Source organism: Erpetoichthys calabaricus, chromosome 8, assembly GCF_900747795.2.
Source record: "Erpetoichthys calabaricus chromosome 8, fErpCal1.3, whole genome shotgun sequence".
NCBI classification, from domain to species: domain Eukaryota; kingdom Metazoa; phylum Chordata; class Cladistia; order Polypteriformes; family Polypteridae; genus Erpetoichthys; species Erpetoichthys calabaricus.
In genome coordinates, this window is record NC_041401.2 from 122,599,378 (window position 1) to 122,619,411 (window position 20,034).

Below are 20,034 nucleotides of genomic sequence, written 5' to 3' on the forward strand. Positions count from 1 at the left end.
TCTTTAACTTGTGCGATTAAATTGAAACCTTGTGCGCAGTGGAGCTGATCAATACCTGCCTCCCCAATGTGCTGGCCCCTGACCCAACACTTGCCTCTGGATGTGAGGAGACACGTGCTCTTGATAAAAATCTGCAGCCAAATGCCGATACCAGATACTTTGAGAAAAGCTAGAGCCCGCGGGTGACGTGTTAGTCACACCCTAGAACGACTTGCAGGCGTGACAACCAGAACATAGAGCAAGGGAACAACGGAAAAAAGAAAGCACAGCACTGAACTAACCAAGGGGGAGAAAGCAGGGGACTGCAGAACCAGACTGAAAAAGAGAGTGAAACAGGGGACATACTAATAGCTGGTTACAGCTGCCCATCCTTTTGATCCTTTTTGAGACTTTTCAGTGAATCAAATGCTCAGAAATTCTTCTTTTATCAAATACCTAACTTGCTATCACACTATCACACCAAAATAAGTTGTTAAACAATTTTGTTTCAGTCCAGGTTGTAGTTTTGTGTACTGTGGAGGCACACAACTGGACTGGAATCAACCCGCTAGTTGTGGGCACAAAACAAGTTATGACACAAGAGCACTGTGGGTCCACACAGAGGAAGTCATATGGTACCTCGAGCCACCAATTGTGAATACTGAAACAGCAAGCCAAAGTCTGAGTGATGGGTCTGTTTCTAGTTAATCGAACAACATTAATAAGGAACGCTCACAGCGAAATGATTTAACAGCCAATAGTGGTCTTCATTTTAAACTTCTACATGTCTCTTTATATAAAGTGAATTCTTCTGGTATCTAACAATCTCTGGAAGCCCACACAGTTATTGTTTCAGTAAAGGAAGTCTGCTTATTTTCCCAAAATAAGGCACTTTCACACTACTAGAAAACTTACTGCAACTCGGTGTAGTGTTAGAAAAGCATCCATACCATCCATCCATTTTCCAACCCGCTGAATCCGAACACAGGGTCATGGGGGTCTGCTGGAGTCAATCCCAGCCAACACAGGGCACAAGGCAGGCACCAATCCCGGGCAGGGTGCCAACCCACCGCAATGTGAGAAAACCAGGTGCGAATAAACTTGTCTACACTGCCTTCACAGTGGAACTCCCATCCGTTCTTGTTTCATCCCAGGTACTAAAGTTGGGTTTGTGTTTTATAGAGCATTACATTTTTGAAGGCAGGTTCATTCAAGATGTTGTGCAGCATCACAATGATGCTTATGTCAGGTTAGATAAATGAACAAAAGATTTTAAAATGAACACTCAGCAGTTCTTGTGCTTTCAAAAATCTGCCAGTAACTGGTGTTTGATTACCTGGAAGCAGAACTACATAACATAGGATGACATTCTCAACCCCACTTAATGAAATCCAGGTTCAACAGGGCTAGAGCAGGGATCTCCTACTCCTAGCCCTGGAGTGCTGCTGTGGCTGCAGGTTTTCATTCTAACCATTTTCTTAATCAGTGATCAGCTTTTACTGCTAATTAATTCATTTTCCCTTCATTTTGGTTGACTTGTTTTCAAGATTTGGTCTTCTGAATTGCTTTATTTTTTTTTCCTTAAATGGCACCTAAACAGAAGTGAGTCAACAGATTACCAGCATAGTTGGGTCTCAAATTCCAACCAATTTACTCCAACCAGTCTCTTAATTAGATGTTGATTCTTGCTGTTAATTAAACCAGTTATTTAACTTCATGACTTGTTCCTGCTCTCAATCTGCCACAGCAGTCATTTCCAGAATTATTCATTTTCATTTTCTAATAGAACCATCCAAATGTTTTGTGAACCTGAGCAGATAAGCACAACTGAGACCTTCACCTGTCTTTATTTTCAGATAATGTATGATGGCCACTGGTTAGCTGGTCATGTATTAGCTTGTTTTGTATCTCATTATTGTTTGGCTGCTAATTAACAAAATGAAACAATTAAGTAATCTGAGTCTTAAGTAGCAAGTCAATTAAAATTAAGACAAAAGAATTAATTATCAGTGAAATCTGATCACTCATTATGAAAATGGTGAGAATGAAAACCTGCAGACCTCCATGAGTTGAAGACCTCTGGGCTAAAGTCTATCCTGGCAGCACTGGGATCAAGGCAAGAAAAAGCTTTGGCCAGTGGACCAGTGCCCTGCAGAGCCCATTCACACATGCAACCAGTTTGAAAGTGCCTGTAAACCTAACCAGCAAGTCTTTGGGATGTCAGAGGAAAACCCACACAGATCCGAGAAGGAGGGGCAGATTCCACACAGAAACAACCAGGACCAGTATTTGAACCCAAGACACTGGATCCGGGAAACAGCAGCACACTAACCATCAGCCTACCATACCACCATACAGAATCACGTTGTAAAGTATTAATGGAAAATCCATTCCTACAGTATACTGATGTTAATGGGAAAGTTCACAATTTTAACATACAGTGTACTCAGAAAGTATTCAGCCCCCTTCACCTTATGCACACTTTGTAGATTTAATTTTTAATGGATACATTTGCCATTTTTGGCCATCAATCTACATTCAATTACCATAATAATAAAGTGAAAACTTGTTTTCAAAAAGGCTTTATTTATTAATTAAAACTCAAAGTAACTCTTTAGTTTAGGTACTGCAAAAATGCATCTATTCCTCATTTACTCTTATGTAATTTACTTCTTATATATAAATGTCTACACGTGGAAGTGTGTGTGTCTGTCTGTCTGTCCAGCCCAGATGTGCAAGGCTACAGCAATGAAGTTCAAAGAGCTGGCAAGGCGGCCCCAAGTTAATGAGTCAGAGAGAAACTCGCTTAGCCACTGATAGACAAAGGGGGCAAGCACGTCCACAAAAAGAAACCACCAACTCTGCATTTCAGTTTTTTTTCTGACAATTTCAACAGTTTCTAGGATCTCGGGCTTTTTACAGCATGAGCTTACACAGCTAGTATGTAATAAGACCCTAACAAATACTTCTTTTGGTCTTTATAACACTTAAAGAGCAGCAGTTAAGTGTTTATTCAACTCTGCAATGCAACCTACTAACAAAACTTCACTTTGGAGTGGTCTGAGGGGGGCTTAACTGAGACACATAGCTCTTGATATTCCATATTTAGTAGAAGACCTGTGAATCCTTCATATTAACAAGTCAGTATACCATCATGTCAATGTGCCACACTGCACTGAGGTGAATAACCGATCTACTGAGGTTCTATTAGTGTCATGAAGACCAAAAGAAGCCTCTGTTAAGGTCTTGTTACATATGAGTAAGAGATGAATTTTTTCAGTACCCAAACTGAAGTGTTAATTAAAAAAACAGAAATCTCTCTTTTTTTTTTTAATTATTTGGAAACTTTGTTGTGGTACTGTAAATTGGGGTCAGGTGCATCCTGTTTGCTTTCATTATTCTTGATGTGTCTAGAACTCAACTGGAGTCCACCTGTGGCAAACAGAACTGACTGAACATCATTTTGAAAGACCCACGCTCATGTGTAAAAATTCCACAATTCACACCGCATGTCAGGACAAAAAAACCAAGCCATGAAATCGAAGGAACTCTCTGTAAACCTCCATGGTGAAATTGTGGTGAGTCCTAGATCAGGGCAAGGGTATAGAACACTTCTAAAGCTTTGGAAGTTCCCAGGAGCACAGTGCTCGCTATAAATGTGAAATGCAACACATTTGAAACCACAAAGACTCTTCCTATAGTTGATCATCTGGATAAACAGAGTAACTGGGCAAGAAGAACTTTGGTCAGGAAGGTTACCAAAAATGTAATGATCACTCTAACAGAGCTTTAGAAGTTCTCTGCTGAGGTAAGAAAACCAGTCAGAAGGACAGCCATCTCAGCAGCACTCCATCAATCAGGCACTTATGGTAAAGTGGTTAGATGGAAGCTGTACAGAGTTAGGCAAAAGCCATTTAATGGACTCTGAATGCATGAGGAAAATGATTCTGTGATCTAATGAGACAAAAATTAAACACTTTGGGCAGTGCTCATCAGTACTATCCCTGTGGTGAAGTGTGACGGTGGTGGGAACATCATGCGATAAGGGTGCTTCTTAGTGACAGGGACAGGCAGACAGGACTGAACTGCACGTGACTTCAAACTGTGGTGATGGTTCACCTTTCAGCAAAACAATGATCCGAAGCATACAGCCAAGAAAAACACTGGAGTGGCTTTGGGACAAGTCTTTCACTGTCCTTGAGTGGCCCATCCAAAGCCCGGCATTAAACCCCTCAGAACATTAATGGGGAGACCTGAAGATGACTGGTAATAGATAGCCTCCCATCCAGTCTAACAAAGCCTGAGAAGATCTGTCAGGAACAGTAGGATAAACTGCTCAAATCCAGGTGTGCAAAGCTTGTGGAAGCCCACTCAAAAAGAATCGAAGCAGTAATAAGAGCGAAAGGGGCTCCTCCAAAATACAGGATGATGGTTCTAAATACTTTTATGAATGAGAGATTTCAGTCTTTGATTAATAACAAATAAATTTGCAAACTTTCACTTTCTGAAAACTTCACTTTGTCATTATGGTTTATTGCCTGTAGGTTGATAGGCAAAACTGGCAAATTTGTCCTTTTGAAATTAAATCTTCAACCTGATAAAATATGCAGAAAATGAAGGGATCTGAATACTTACAGAATTCACAGTATATATCACTTCCCAAATCCCTAATCAGTTTGGATTTAAAATTATTTTTCATCCCAAGTATTCATTTTCAAAATGACCTAAAATCTAATCAACTTACCAATTAAAAACACTGTGTAAATGTTGGCATTTCCATCTTTTTAAATTGTTCATATTTAAAAAAAATATAAAATAGAGCTACTCTTGCTGGAACACGTCTCTCCTAGCTTCTTTATTATATACTTACAGAAGGCAAGACAAATGAAGAAATTTGCTGAGGTGTAGCAGTGGATGCTCATCGCTTCCACATAGCATGACTGAAGTAAAATTTGCACACACAAATATTACTACTTCCTCAATTTCTACTTACAAAAATATTACTTAATTTTGAAATAATGAACAATTGGAAAAATCGCAGTCACCGAGAATAGTGATATGTTTTAAAATGGCATGTAAGATGAATAATGAAAGCAGAATGACTTTCTATGAGGAGTGGAGAGGAGGCTTGAGGGTATCTTCCATCCATCCATCCATTTTCCAACCCACTGAATCCAAACACAGGGTCACGGGGGTCTGCTGGAGCCAATCCCAGCCAACACAGGGCACAAGGCAGGAACCAATCCCAGGCAGGGTGCCAACCCACCGCAGTGAAGGTATCTTATTCTGATTAAAGTGTCATTATTTCTTCATGGTAAATATCTAAACCCAGTTACTGGTACTGACTCTGGTGCTGGCGCTGTGCACCTCTGACTGCCCTGTGATCTTCTGGGTGTGCTCGCTCATCAGTCATCTGTGTGGACTTTCTTGCCCATCCTTTCACAATCTATGGAGTTACAACTCGGCAGAAATGAGGGGACGTAGTGCCAAGGGTCTGTGTATCACTTAGGTCTAAGTCCAAATAATCAAACAGCACTTGGCCGAGACATTTGCAGTAAAGACCCTTTGAAAAATGTGGGGACTACGATTTAATTATATTTAATCTTATTCTTATTTATTGCTATAGAGGGCTATACACATTTAAGACTATAGTATACTTAAAATAAGATTACCTCATACAAGGACTCAATGCAGGATACATATATACTGAAAATATACACATATACCTAAATACTTGTTTAGCAATTAAATTATTAAAGAAACTAAGTTAAGGTTAGGGTTAGGTTTTTGTTCCAACCTGTTTCACAATAAGGGATGCATTTTACCTTTAAATGAGCTCATTATTTAATGGACTACTTTTTTGCTTTTATTATTCGACATTTAGTAGAGATGCAGCGTGAGATTTACAGTCATAAGAAATTTAGAATTTTTTTCTTTTTTGCCTTAGTTTTCAGATCTTAATTCTCTTTTATTGTTTTCCCGTCAATTCGCTTACAAAGGCAGTTTAATGGGCACCAACATACACCTTAAAACATATTCAATTTGTCTATATTTGTGGCTAAGGATACTCCGGAGGATTATTAATGTCTTGAGACTGCACCCTTATTAAAAATGTGCACAAATACAGTTCATTTTTGTTAGTCTCTACAATTTTTAAGCAAGTCTCACTTTTTTCTTTATTTCATTCCTCATTCTTTCTCTCCATAGTGATGTAATTTCTTGTACTTCATTTTGTGAATTGTGCAGTGCAGCCATATATTCAGTGAGATTTCAGCACAGGCTATTTACTTGTTCAGGCAAAAGCATATCTAGATTCATAAAATTGTCTGTGTGTCTGTCTGTGTGTCTGTTTGGTTGCTGGGTCTCTTCTATCCACCAGATGGTGCATCACAAACACTAGCACTGCTTTTACTAATCCTGTACCAAACAGCATGTAACAGAAGCAGAACCCAGATGGACTCACTGCACTGTGAACGTTATGCTGAGGTCTAAATTTGATTATTTAGATTTCAACCCATTTTAGAAGGGCAGCACTGCTACTTTTTATTCTAATCGTTCAGACAAAAAACATTCTCATTTTATGCCATCAATATGTCTGACTATAAAGATGACTGTGTGTCAGAATAAGGAGCTGCAACTGACTAAAAACAAGAGAAAACACAAGGAGAGGCAGATTAAGGATGCCAGAAAGGGAATAATTTACTACAGCAAGGCTCACAGCAACTGACAATAGGCCAGCACTTGTGCAAAATGTACAGTAATGGCTACTGAGGATGAAGGCCTTTGCTGTAAAAAACAGACATGAATTGAGACTAGCCGCTTTGTCATGCCAGGCTTTGCTTGCTGTCACTGATAGAAATGATTTTCCAGCCATCAAAGATCAACAGTTGACCGTTTTCCAGAATTAAACTAAAAGAGTCAAATTAAGTCACAGAGATAAGCCTGTTAACTGAATTTGTTAGCTGCAACAGCACGAAGCTCCAGTTGACTATATGGAGTATGAGCATTCGCCAGCTTTTGTGTAGGAATTTCTCCAGTCCTCTGGCTTACCTCTCACAACCCAAAGACATGCATGTTACAATGCAGCCAACTCTAGTTTATCATTCCAAAGTCACATCCTTTGTGGTGTAATTTTGAAACATTTTAACTAAAAGACAAAATTGTGCTACAAAACTAGACATAGGCCTTACTTTAGGATATTGTACAGTAGTGCGTCAGATTTGAGTTGTACCTTCTGTCATGTGTTATTGCGTTCAAGGTAAAAACACCATGGAAGTGATGTGACTACAGCAACAGGAGGTACCTAGCAAGATGGCAAAGTCAGCGTACACGTTGCTTGAGTGATTTGGTGAGATCATAAAGCCACAGCCTAATGTCCGCATTACTTTATCACATTCTACAAAACTTTCCTCCATAACAGAATGGCAATGTTGTTGTATAATAACCTAAACATCACTATTTGACATGCAGTGTTGTTAACTGTAACACATGTGGATTTTCCTCCGCTGTCTCATCGAAAACCTCTATGTTTCCAGTGAACAAATGAAAAACTGAGAGAATATAAAGGGTTGGGGCACCAAAGTGTTCCCTGTACATTTGATACATTTGTACATTTGACTGTCCAAGATGGCGACAGAGCCAGTTTTCAATGCTCCTGGGCCAGTTAGAGGCAGGTTCAGGAGGACAGTCGACAGAAGTGAGATCATGGGTGGTTTGGCTCTCAATCTGCTAAAGGAGAAAGAAGAAAGGCATCAGGCAACAGCGCCAACCTCTGGCGCTCAGAGAAGAATTACCACCAAAAGAGCCCTTAAGGTGTCTCCCACATGCACACGTGTGACCCCAGTTTGTAGACAGTTGTTTACGTGACATCTCCCTCCATGTCAATCAGAGCAAAGAGAGAAGCAAACAAGTGAGAATCCACCTCTCGGGGAAGATAACGCCGTGAATCTGTGATAAAAATGAATTATGTCCAGTTTGTTGGCATACAAACATACTGCAAAAATGTGGATGTGGATTTTCTGAATTTGGAAACGTTTGTTCTGTGAAGTAGACATGTCCAATAAGTTTTAAAGCTTTTGTTTGATGTTTGTTCAGGGGCACCATAGAGCGTTCTTGTAACTTGATGGTGGAGACACATTTTTAATGTATATATAATGCCTTATTTAATAACACAAGAACAGATTTTTGGGAGAAACCAAGGCATTTGCCGTGTTAGTGAAAAAAAAAATCAACTCTGGAAATACTGAAGTCCTCCTTTAATTTGTCTGTGTTGTAACTTTAAAAAATATGCAAACAGTTTAATGTTTCATGACATTTAAGTCAGTCATGTCATGTCAGTCATTGTCCAGCCCATTATATCCTAACATGGGGTCACGAGGGTCTGCTGGAGCCAATCCCAGCCAACACAGGGCACAAGGCAGGAAGAAACCCCAGGCAGGGCACCAGCCTACCGCAGGGCACACACACACACCCCCACACTAGGCACAATTTAAATTCGCCAATGCACCTAACCTGCATGTCTTTGGACTGTGGGAGGAAACCGGAGGAAACCCACGCAGACACGGGGAGAACATGCAAACTTTGATATAAGCATCAAACGTCTAATAACTAATAAAAATAATAAAAAAATAAGTTTGTGCCGTACACTCACGTCAGATGGAGCACCATGAGGAGACAGGGCTAAAAACAGAGTTAAACCTTAGTTTTGGGCACAGAGTTACAAAGCCAAAAAAAATTAAACATGCAGTACATTACCATAAGTGGGTGAATTCGGGGATCTCCAGACGCTCGAGGACCTTCTCTACAGAATCCGTGCAGTGTTTGCTCTTATCGCTTTTGAACGGTCAGCTGGGCTTATTTAGGTAGAAAGTGAAATAAAATGCCAACCTGGGTTAGAATCTAAATTGAAAATGTAAATAAATCAATAAATCAATAAAGAAAGAAAGAAAGAAAGAAAGAAAGAAAGAAAGAAAGAAAGAAAGAAAGAAAGAAAGAAAGAAAGAAAGAAAGAAAGAAAGAAAGAAAGAAAGAAAGAAAGAAAGGAACTTGTGGTAAAAGCAGAATTGTTCAACTCTGGCAGCACAGAGTTTGTCAAGCCTGGTCCAGTAGGTTTGAAGTGTGTTTACAGGGTGTGTAACGCTCAGATGCACAAACCTGTTTATTCTTGTGAGTTAATCCACTTCACGTTTGTGGTGTCAGTATGCTGTATGTAAGAGTGTGTGTGTGTGTGTGTTTGGTCACCAAATAAAGTTACACATCCCACTAAGGATCAAAAACTGGCCCTAGACTTTTGTCCAGACCCACCTACCGGAGTCAACAGGACACCAACCATCTTTGCACGTCCCTTATTCAGTGTTTGTATATGTAACATTCTCTATTAATTTATAAGTAACGTAGCATACTGAGAGACATAAAAGCACAGGCCACGCAAATTGAAACTCCAGGACTCCTGCAGTTGGTTTGTCCTGCTGTGTCTCTGCTGCCTTGCAGATGCTGCACTAAACTGAATCTTGATAGAAAATGAGGAATCTGTATGGGTGCAGCACAAGTACAAAGTTGGGTTTTAGTCCTAACTAAACTTCTGTTTACTGCTTTATTTAATGTTAACTGCATTCCCTTAGTGATTGAAAGTGGCCAACCCTGTAAAATAAAGCACAACAGTTTACAACATTGACTGCTTTAAACTAGAGGAGATAAAATCAAAGTCAAGTCTTCTGTGAGTGGTCTTTTTTAACAGCAGATGGTTACACCAAATTCCCTTCACCAGTGTGATTGTAGCCTAATATGTCATTTTAAAATTTCTTTTAATTTGAGTATTTTGATGAACGGTCTTGGCTTGTGTGATATCATAAGCGGTCAAAGGAAATAGGCTGCCAAGCTGAGCACTTGTAATCTGTCACCCCGCTGCAGTTTTTTTCTTAGAAATTGCTATTTTTGTTACAAGTCGATGCCCCTTAAATTCTTAAATACTTCTGCATTGCCTCCTTTACGTTTTTATTTTTTTTTGAGAAGAAGAATTTTTCTCCATTTCATCTCTCGTCAGTGTCTCATGCCTCCTTCTTTGATTCAGTTAGGTGGTCAGTTAAGGGTGGTAGGCAATGACCTGTGAGTTAGAAGGATCATGTGATCAGTCAGCATTGCGTCTCTTGTCTCTTTCACTGATTTGCTCAGCCTCACAGTTTCTGGCCTGACAGCATAGTCCACTCTGAACAGTCTCCACGACCAGTCCATCCCCCTACGAAGGCTAAAAGAGGGGCGTACTGCATAATCTTCATCTACTGAAACAGTGTCAGTGAGAACATGTGCTGCACTCCATTGTGTAATGCTTTTTTGGAGTTCGGATTCACTGTGAAAGGTTCCATGTAAAGGCCATTAATTTAGTAAGATGCTCCATGCTTGGCAGTGCAGCTAATACTGGAGCAAACAAGTCTTCAAACGCAGCAGCTCGACACTGAAGAAAATCTTTTTCCAATGACTTTTTATCTTTGTACTACCACAGTACTGTCAGCTGTATGTCGATAATCTCATAAACAGAGAGCTAATTATTTCTTTATTCATTTTGTTTCTAGAAGCTAAGCCCCCAATGAAATGTCGCTTACTGTGTTAGCCTGTGAACAAACTAATTGGCATATTTGTGTACATCTCATTGTAGCTTTTGTGTGCAGCTGATTAACGCTTACATTTATTCTGCTGAAAAGCCAGTGTATTAAAATCCAATTCAGCATCTTCTGTTACTAGTTTCCTTTTGCTTAGCATTTTATCTTAATTTTGAAAAGAACATCTCCTGAACAGGAAGGGGTGTTGCCAGGATTTTAATTTAGGGGGATGTGAAAGTACATGGGTTATAATTAGTGTGATTAGTGAACTGTTATCAAATATACTTGGGCAGGGGAGGGAGGGGGTCTAACCAAAAACAAGGGCTACACCTGCACTTCTGACTAAAAAGAAAAGGACGGCAGTGATGTGCACTAAAACATGCCTGTCGTGACCATTGAATTATGGCTTTAAAGCTGCATCGTTCCCAGGCCCATTCCTAGACACTTTTGTGCCAGTAAATAATGTGCTGTCATTTTCCAAAGTTTGCCTTACTACGTTTGGAAAACTCGCTTCCATACGATGTTAAGCCAAGAAAAACCATGTTTTTGAATTTCCATCCATGTCATCATTCTTTTTCCAATTCAGAACCACAGGACACTTGAGTCCATCCGGACTGCAAGGTTACAAGGCAAGAATAGGCGAGATGCCCACCACAGCGCATACTGATGCACTCACCCACGCTCATTCTTTAAGGACCAAGTCAGAGTCAGTAACTTACCCAGGGCTTTGATTTTGGATTTGTGCAAAAATAACATTTGGAGACTTAGAGTTTTAGTAAGTATGCCATGAGTCAAACCAGCACTCTTCTCTGGATTACAAGTACAAAAAATGACAATTTGGTCGTATAAGAATAGGGCAAACGCATGGCCTTGTCATAGTTCGAGAAGAATTTGAGACATTGCTCCACATGAGAGTATGCAGTTTTTCACAATATAGAAACTTCCTTCATTATTTGATATTGTGTTATTTTATTTTATTTCACATTTCCCCTGCTGGGTCAAAAAGAACAATAAAGTTGTTACTAAGGTGCAAGAGGTGATTTTTATAAAATATAAAAAAGATGAAATTGTGTTTCATTTAAAGCTCCCTAATCCAGCACTCTCTAAGTCATTCTTCTTGTTAGTGAGGATTGTTCATAGCCGTTCATTATTCCAAGCGGTCCCCCCAGTTAGTGTTTAATCTCTCACTTTATATTTTGTAGAGCTGGTTGACTTTATCTAAAAAGTATGATCTGGCCATACCTCCTCCAAAAACAAAGACAGCAGCAGACAGAGTCAAAGTATTCAGGTTGAGCATCCCTACATCAACCTGTAGCACATTCTGCTTTGTGTTCACCCACATAACTGTTGTGATTTGGCTTCCTTTTACTTTCACACTGCCTGTCGCCTCACTTCTCCAGGACAACAGGATCAAATGCTTTTTAAGTCGATGTGTTTGTGGAGTTTTCGTGTTCCCCTACTGTTGGAAACTTGTTAAGGGTAAATTTCACATAAACATTAGAGAGTTTTTCTTCACACAGAGAACCATAGACACATGGAGTAAGCAGTGTAGCAGACAGATGAACTTTATGGACCTTCACAACTCGACTTGATGTTCTTTGGAAGATTTAAGTAGATAGGACTGGTGACCATGATGGGCTGAATGGCCTGTTCTTGTCTAAATTTTTCTAATGTTCTAATGTCCGCATTGGTGTTTCTCTGATTGATCTACTTTCCCCCACACTGTAAATTGATGTTTATTAAGTTAGTTGTTGAGTCTAACTTGTGAGTTCAGTGTGAGTGTAAACTCAAATAGACAGGTGTCCAGTCCAGGTTTGTTCCTACTTTGCACCTACTCTTTGAAGCTCCAAAATACGATTATGTGACTTCAGTAAATGAGCTTTATGATTGCACAGTGGTTAGCACCATTTACAGAGTCCAGGGTTAAAATCCTGATTTGGCCGCTGTCTGTGTTGGTTTGTCTTCGGGTAGTCCAGTTTTCTTTCCATATCCCAAAAATTGGTTCCTTAACAGGAAACTTTAAATTGACCTCGAATGAATGAATATGGGTGAGTGTGTGGTTCTTGCCTTGTTCCTGTTTCTTTCAGGTTAGGCACTCTCTCCCTGTGACCCTGAATTGGACAAGCAGGTTAGAAAATTAACAGATTAGGTGGGGTTATCACCTAAATTGGAATGCTAGAGTAAAACTCCTTCTTGATGTATGTGAGAAATGGTCAGGGTTGCCAGGTTCTGCTCTCACTCTTCATTTCAGTACACCTCTCCACTAAAATAACACATCTAAAAGTCAGTGGTGATTTGTTAAAGTGCCTTTTCAATATGATAAAAGTACAAAAAACATTTTTCTTAACTTTGATATTTTATTAGTTTTTCTACTGTTGCAGTTGAGAATCAAAAATTCTAATTAAATGAAAAGTCCAGCAGCCATCTTCACACTTACAGTGTATTTTTTCCCATCACTGTTGAGGTGTTTCTGGTGTCTGTTTGACATGTTGTGTGTGTGTGTGTGTGTGTGTGTGTGTGTGTGTGTGTGTGTGTGTGTGCCATTTCTGCAAGCACGTTGTCTGTCTGTATGCAGAACAAACCCCTTGGAAAGGGTGTGGGATTAATTCCCAGAGATCACTTGTGCTTAATGATGAAAATGATAGCAGGAGAAGCGTGAAGAGAATTTAAATAGAAATGACAAGTCTAATAAAAATTTCTTTCAAGAAGAGATCCCCTTTGGGGCACTAAAAAGATGACACAATGTTGACAGGAAAAATTTGTTTACACATCATGCAGCAAAGCTGGTCCCCCCACCGATCGCCTTCCAAAAGACACTGAGAGGCTTGTGGGGGTGCAGTGCTGGTTGGATCCCAGTGGTCTGCTGCAAGCTGTGTGCTGAGTCCAGCTTAAGATGGCTGGGCATGGTGGTAGTGGGGCAGTGACCAGTAGTGTCATGCTTGCAGTGAGTGGAAGAGGCCCTAAGCGGTGGGACTTGCAACATTAGTCTAAAAGGATGGTGGCTGATCAACAGGGGGCTGTGATGTTAATTGTCTTTTGTGTCCATCTTTGCAGCTGCTGTGGACTACCTGGCCAAGAACGTGAGCCTGTCGACACAGAGGAGGATGAAGCTGGGAGAGCACTCGGCTGTTCTCGGACTCTTGCAGGTGGAAACAGGCCAGGCCTACTAATCCTGAATGAACATTCTCCTGCCCACCCCACATATGCTTTACACCATTCTAGTAGGGCTACTCATGTGTGCATCCTTGGTGGAACAGGAGAAGACAAGGCCGACTAACAGAGGACTCTTCTAGAAACTGCCGACATTCCGGAAAACCCATGCCCCATTGACCAAGCCATGGTAGCAGGACCCAATGGGAGGCAGAGGGCACACTATGGACCTCTGCAGCGGCCAGATCTGACGTTTACAATGTTCAAATTGGTAGAGACCACCTACTGAAACATTCCCAGAAAAGTGCATGCGAGTGAAGTGAGGTGGAGTCCAAAATTGATGCCACCCTGTGGTAAAACGCACTAGAGCACAGAGCCGGATTTGTTAAGGATTTCATTCACCCTCCCAGTTTTTTTCTGGCAGAGCTGAGGAGTGCAGCACGTTTTCCTTGGTGGATTTGGCCTCTAGTAGTGGTGGTGCACTGAGCAATTAGGAGCCCCAGAAACAGGGAGACAGGAAGGACACAAGCCTACATGTAGGGAAACTTATTCTGTGCTCCTGTGTGTTTTTAAACTTCATTCATATCCCTTCAAATGTTAAAAAGTACTTTTTCTTAGTAAATATCCAATGTTTGTGTAGCGTTGCTAGTTAATCCTGGACACAGCCTGCATAGTTACCTCTAAAGGTCATTGTCAAGTAGCCACTTGTGTATGTTTCTAAAAAGGTTATGTTTTATACTAAAACAGAGAGCGTAGGGAGAGCATCGGTGATGTCTGATTTACCTTCCTTAATAAAGCGCACGTTACGGTCTGTTGGAAAGAGACAGAGCAGCACCAGCAGGAATGGAAAGGAGGGGGGACAACGTATTCGATGCAGACTTGGGACCATCACATCGATAAGAGGAGCAAGCAAACAAACAGTGTTTTATGTTTACATTTGCAGTTACTACTGGGAGCAAATTACTGTGGACACAGCGGCCACAGGTCTTGTAACATGGAGCCGGGGACTCCACTGGACTTTCTGCATCCACCCTCCCCTGAAGCACAAGGCTTTGCAAGCTTTGGGGCGGAATTGGAAATAACTTATCCTCCAACAGACCTGTGTTGCAGACGCAAAAAGAGAAGACCACAATTTCTGGTCCCTAGTTCATATTGGGCCCAGATAAACAATCGAAATGCTTGAACTGTGTATATTTATAAAAATAGAATTTTCCTTTTTTTTTTTTGTTTTTTTTAATATTGTGTACTGCGCCCTACATTTTTGGCACTGGGATAGCTGTAGCACTATGTGACTATCCTATACAATGCCTTGTTACCCCACCGCCTCTACCTAATACACCCCTGGCTGTGTGAGGGGCCCATGCAGCACCATAAAAACGGCTCTCCAAGGGCTAAGTAAGTCGCTCAAATGTTGCCATGCCACCTACTCTATAACGGCTCTATGACCATCCAACACACTGCCACAACCCTTGAAGCCTTGTACAGGGCCTAAGAGAAGTTAATACGTGACCTGCACAGACTCTAACCCAACCCCAGTCCTTTTTTTGATTCCCTCCCTGCACAGTTATCAAACTGTCTTACTGAAGATTACCCCATGTTTTGAGTGGCATAGACATTGCCACATCTCTGCCCCTCTTAGACCACGTGCCAAGCATGATGTGGCTACTTAACTAACACAGATGCTGTCCCACCTTTTGGCCTTCTTTAATTCCAGGGCTATGTGGCGATACAGATGTTCCCATGCCCATTGATCCCTTTATCAGGGACCACCCCCCCACACACACACCCTCACCATCATATAATTTCAGGCACTATGTGACTTGCCCGGGCGCTGCCACTTCCCTCCCGCCTACCTGTATGTGCATATTGTTTTATTACATTTATGTTCAGCATGTATGTATATTATCATGGCATAATTTATTCTGCTTCTGCTGTATGAAGTATTAGATTAGTCGCAATTTGTAATCGGCATTTACTACCTGCAGCCTGTGGTGTCTTACCTGTAACACTGGCGTAACTGTTATACCCATTAAATCTCTGAAAATGAAGAGTGTCAATGGGGATTTTCTATTTCTTATGTGTCCTGTCTTTATTTGTGGGTAGAAGCATGTGCAGGTTGAATGTCCTGCCAGTGCTGGCTGTGGTACAATTCAATCATCCATTTTCTGAAACTGTATTTTCCATCATAAGGTCGCTCACACAGAGCTGGAGTCTATCCCAGGCTGAAACAAAGAGTTTTTGTTTATCCAGCACGTGCCTTTGGGATGTGAGATGAATGAATTAATATGAACCTATCAAACACACTAACCACACAGTGACCAGAACACAATAAAAAGAAAAATACAATTGCAGTATCTAGGTTTACTAAAGCAGCCAACTGCAGGAGATGCAAAAGAGGCCCTTCTTCTAGCAAGTCAACCATCACGCATATTTATACAGCAGGGAAGCAGAACACTTGAGTCCCACACTCAAAACATTTTGCACTTGATTTTAGCCAAAAGCCTGAGAAGCGATAGACACACATCATGTATTACAATTCTAACTGAAAAATGTATTTGAAACTTTTTTGTTTAACTATATGTAGAGGCCAGACCTCCTAAGTCAATTCAGATGATTATTTGGCCTAGTAAAGGAACAGGTTTATTATCACCTCTGTTTTATAATTGCAGGTGAGATGGGGGCTTGGGTACATAAACATGGCCACTTGTACTACATATGCCTTTAGGGGCCTCAGCAGCATTCTCAAGGGTATGATGAAAGGTGTGTTAGGCATGGAGGTACCGTTATCCAAGCCACTTTGGGGGGTGAGTGTCAATGTGGGAATATCAGAGGATGTGTCTGGTTCTGCTGATATGGAAGTCATCTATGTGACATTTCCATTCATCTGCAGCCCCTAACAAAGAGATGGGTCTACTCTGAGGACACACCTTCTCTCCATAGTCACAAGCATGTGCAGAATCTCTTAGAACACAATGTTCATGTCTGGTTGCCTGGATCACAAATTTCTGTGAGAATTTTGGAGCCCTACATTATTCTTAAAGTGGACACAACACTGGATTTCAAGGTGTCCAAATGAATGGGTAACTTATAACCCATAAAAAGTATGTTTCTGCTGTAGGGCATGGAGTGTTGCGATATGTCAACAGAAATGTATTTAGTTTATAATAAATCAAGGTCAAGCCCTTTGGGGACTTCAGTGTTTGCTAAAGAGTTTATCTGAATCTGTTAGCTTTAGCAATAGTAGTGGGAAGGGATAGTATGGAGCTAAGTCAATGTGTCTAACCAAGATTACCTTCAGAACATTGACAAACACTTGTGCTGTGAATTCCAGTCCATTGCTCCACATGTTGACCAAAGACCTTAGCATTGCGTGTGATCCTCACCATGCTTTCTCTTTTAACCTAGCACAGTGTTTATCTGCCACGGTGCTCATTCTGTCCATGCTGAGTTTAGGGATCTTGACGTCAACTCTGTTATGTCTTGGGTACTATCCATCCATCCATTATCCAACCCGCTATATATTATTCAAAAAAAGAATAATTCTGTTATAGCTTTCACTAATGCAGCTGACAACAGGGGCTACAAAGGAGCACCTTTTTTATTGAATTACCTCACAGTACAGCCTGCTAAGTCATTCAGCACCCACACACATCTTTGTACAGCAGCCCATTAGAATCTGTTATAAATGTCAGAGCACATAGTTACCTCATTTAATATATTATAGCCTACAGTATACAGTAATTCAATTTATTCTAAGTGGCATCTTTTGGTAGACTGTTTCAAGTTAGTTTGATTTGCACCTCTAAATTCAGTAAGTTTGCAATTGTACTCTGCATTTTGTTCATCTACGTTTGTCCCCCCTGACAGGTTGGTTTCTGTTCCCCACACACCAATAGTGGACAAAGTGGATTATGAAGATGCAAGAATGGATTGGTGTTGTATGCTGTTAATAAATGCAGTGTGGATGTGCCACATGTACATAACTTCAAATAAATAAAAATGAACTTTTACAATACCAGAAATGAATTAGCAGATAAGGAAAAGGAAATAAAAACGACTTTTTTTGTAAAAGATAAACCACTGTGTGTCCATAGTGGTCAGGTTAAAGGAAAACTGCCCATTCAACCCCCAAGGACTATCACCAGTATACCATTGTGCAGGCAAGTATCCCAGTAGCTGGCATATTGGCACTAAACTGGCTGGCACAAAGATAGTGTGTAGAAAACAGGTTAACATCTGATCCGAAACTGCCAGTAGGACAAGGTGATGTTGAAGTAAACTGTTCTGAGGCCTGGCAAGGCTCAAAGGGATGCCATGCCATAAGTGAGGTGATACAAGGGACTCACCTGGGCACCAAGGTGGCACTGGATCAGCTGGGCGAGAGACAGTACAGTGCAGTAAACATAAATGTAAGTGAGGCAGTGAGGCATACTCAAGACCTGTGATGGCAAATGCATTTTCACAGTTCTGTAAATTGTCAGTTAAAGTCCTAATTGAATACAAGGGATGTGTATTTAGGGAGAGTTGCTTTTCATCAGGCAGGTTCAGATTGACAACTAAAAAACAGCAGAGTGGGTGCCACTGCAGAGGGTCTTTTCCAGGAAGTTATTTATCTCTCATGCTGTCCACAGCTGCCAGCACTATCGAGCTCTCTCTTCATCGGCTTGACCTGGTCTCATTGTGCCTACCATTACAGATAATATACATCTAATATCTTATCAGCACAAAACGATTTAGCTGACCATTTTGTGTCAGGAGCGATAGTAACATCAGGCCAAGAAAACTCAGGATAGCTGCAATGGGCAACATCACATTCTACAGAAATCATAGAACTTATCTAGTAGGTTTGGTTCCATTTAATTTTCTCACAGAAAATTAGTAAAGTGTGATCAAGGAAAGTAAGAGAAAGGCAAAAAAATGTTTTGCTCTCGGAAACACTTTATGGTCTATCCATCCAGTTTCACTTGATCAGGATGGTGTGATGCATGGCCTATTCCAACAGCAATGTTAAGAAGGCAGACATCCACTACTGAGGCACCATTTAACATCAGACAGCCAACCGACTGTAGGAGACAAGTGGAGGTGCTGGAGAAGAACATGCAAATGGCAAGTGAAAAAAACGGACAGTGTTACCACTCTACCTACTTTAATACCATTCCAGGAAATCATTTCCTGCCCATCTGTCCACCCATTCATGCAGCACTAGGTACAAGGCAGCAACTAGGTATGGACAAGGTGCCAACTCTTCATAGGGAACATTAAACCAAATATTGTGAAGTAACTTATCCAATAAAAATAGAGTGCAATGTAAACTTACAGGACACACTAAGTAGTCTTGAATATTTACTTACCTGTTTTTTGCACCTTCCACAAATAGATGAGAGATTTCCCAATTAACCCAAGATTTAAAAATCCCTTCATTTTCATTTCCTCATAGTTGAAAGCAGTCAAACGCCTCACATCTGCAGAGTGTGTGCACACTGAAGAGCTGAGCCTCTTGTCTGCAGAGATAAGCTAGAAGTTCTCAATGACGACCAAGTGATACAGTGGAAGCAAGGGCAGCCTTGACCATTCTTTGTCAGTCTGAAAGTGTGGCCACAGGTTCACATCTGGATCTCTGTCTACCCCAGTAATTAATGTTAAATCTTCTTACACTGCCTTCTAAGGCAGTGATTCTTAACCTTTTTTGAGTCACGGACCCCTTTAATAATCTAATGAATACTATGGACCCCCTTCCCCAGAAATATTCACATAAACACAACTTTGCATACAATGAGTATAATGTAATTTATTTATTTATTTATGTCTCATACATATATGACATACATAAAGTATTATTAAACTTTAAAGTAAACAATTTAAAAACACTCATTTTTTCTGTATAAAGTAATAGCCATTCATTATCATTATGAAATACAATCCTCTTGTGTAAATTAAAACAGATCTACTACTACTACTATGTTTTCTACTACCATTACTACTACTACTACTACATCTACTCTAAATCAACAGTACCGGGCTGTACAGTGAATATAAAGGTTAATGTTCATCTGACCCTCACAGACCCCCTGAAACCCATCGGACCTCAGGTTAAGAACCCCTGTTGTAAGGTAAGAGGCCAAGATTTGAGCTCAGGAGTGAGCTACAGGGGTCCCAATACCACCTTCTTGTTCTGAGCTGGATCTGTTATCAATTTTTGTATGTCATTATTTTGCATCTTTTTCTGTCTTTAGTCCTGCTTACAAGAGTTTTGAAACACATAGATTTCTTTATTTGATATTCAAATGTTTATTGGTATAGTATTTGAAGA

The 20,034-nt window shown here is 40.5% G+C and overlaps 1 protein-coding gene across 1 annotated transcript in view; it reads left to right on the forward strand.

Annotated features, from left to right (window-relative positions):
- pax7a (paired box 7a) overlaps positions 1-15,494 on the forward strand; it is an 84,748-nt gene extending 69,254 nt beyond the window's left edge. The window contains 1 exon segment of the mRNA XM_051930401.1: positions 13,629-15,494. Within this exon segment, the coding sequence (XP_051786361.1) occupies positions 13,629-13,744 (116 nt within the window). The 3' untranslated portion in view covers positions 13,745-15,494.
- The last annotated feature ends 4,540 nt before the right edge of the window (positions 15,495-20,034 follow it).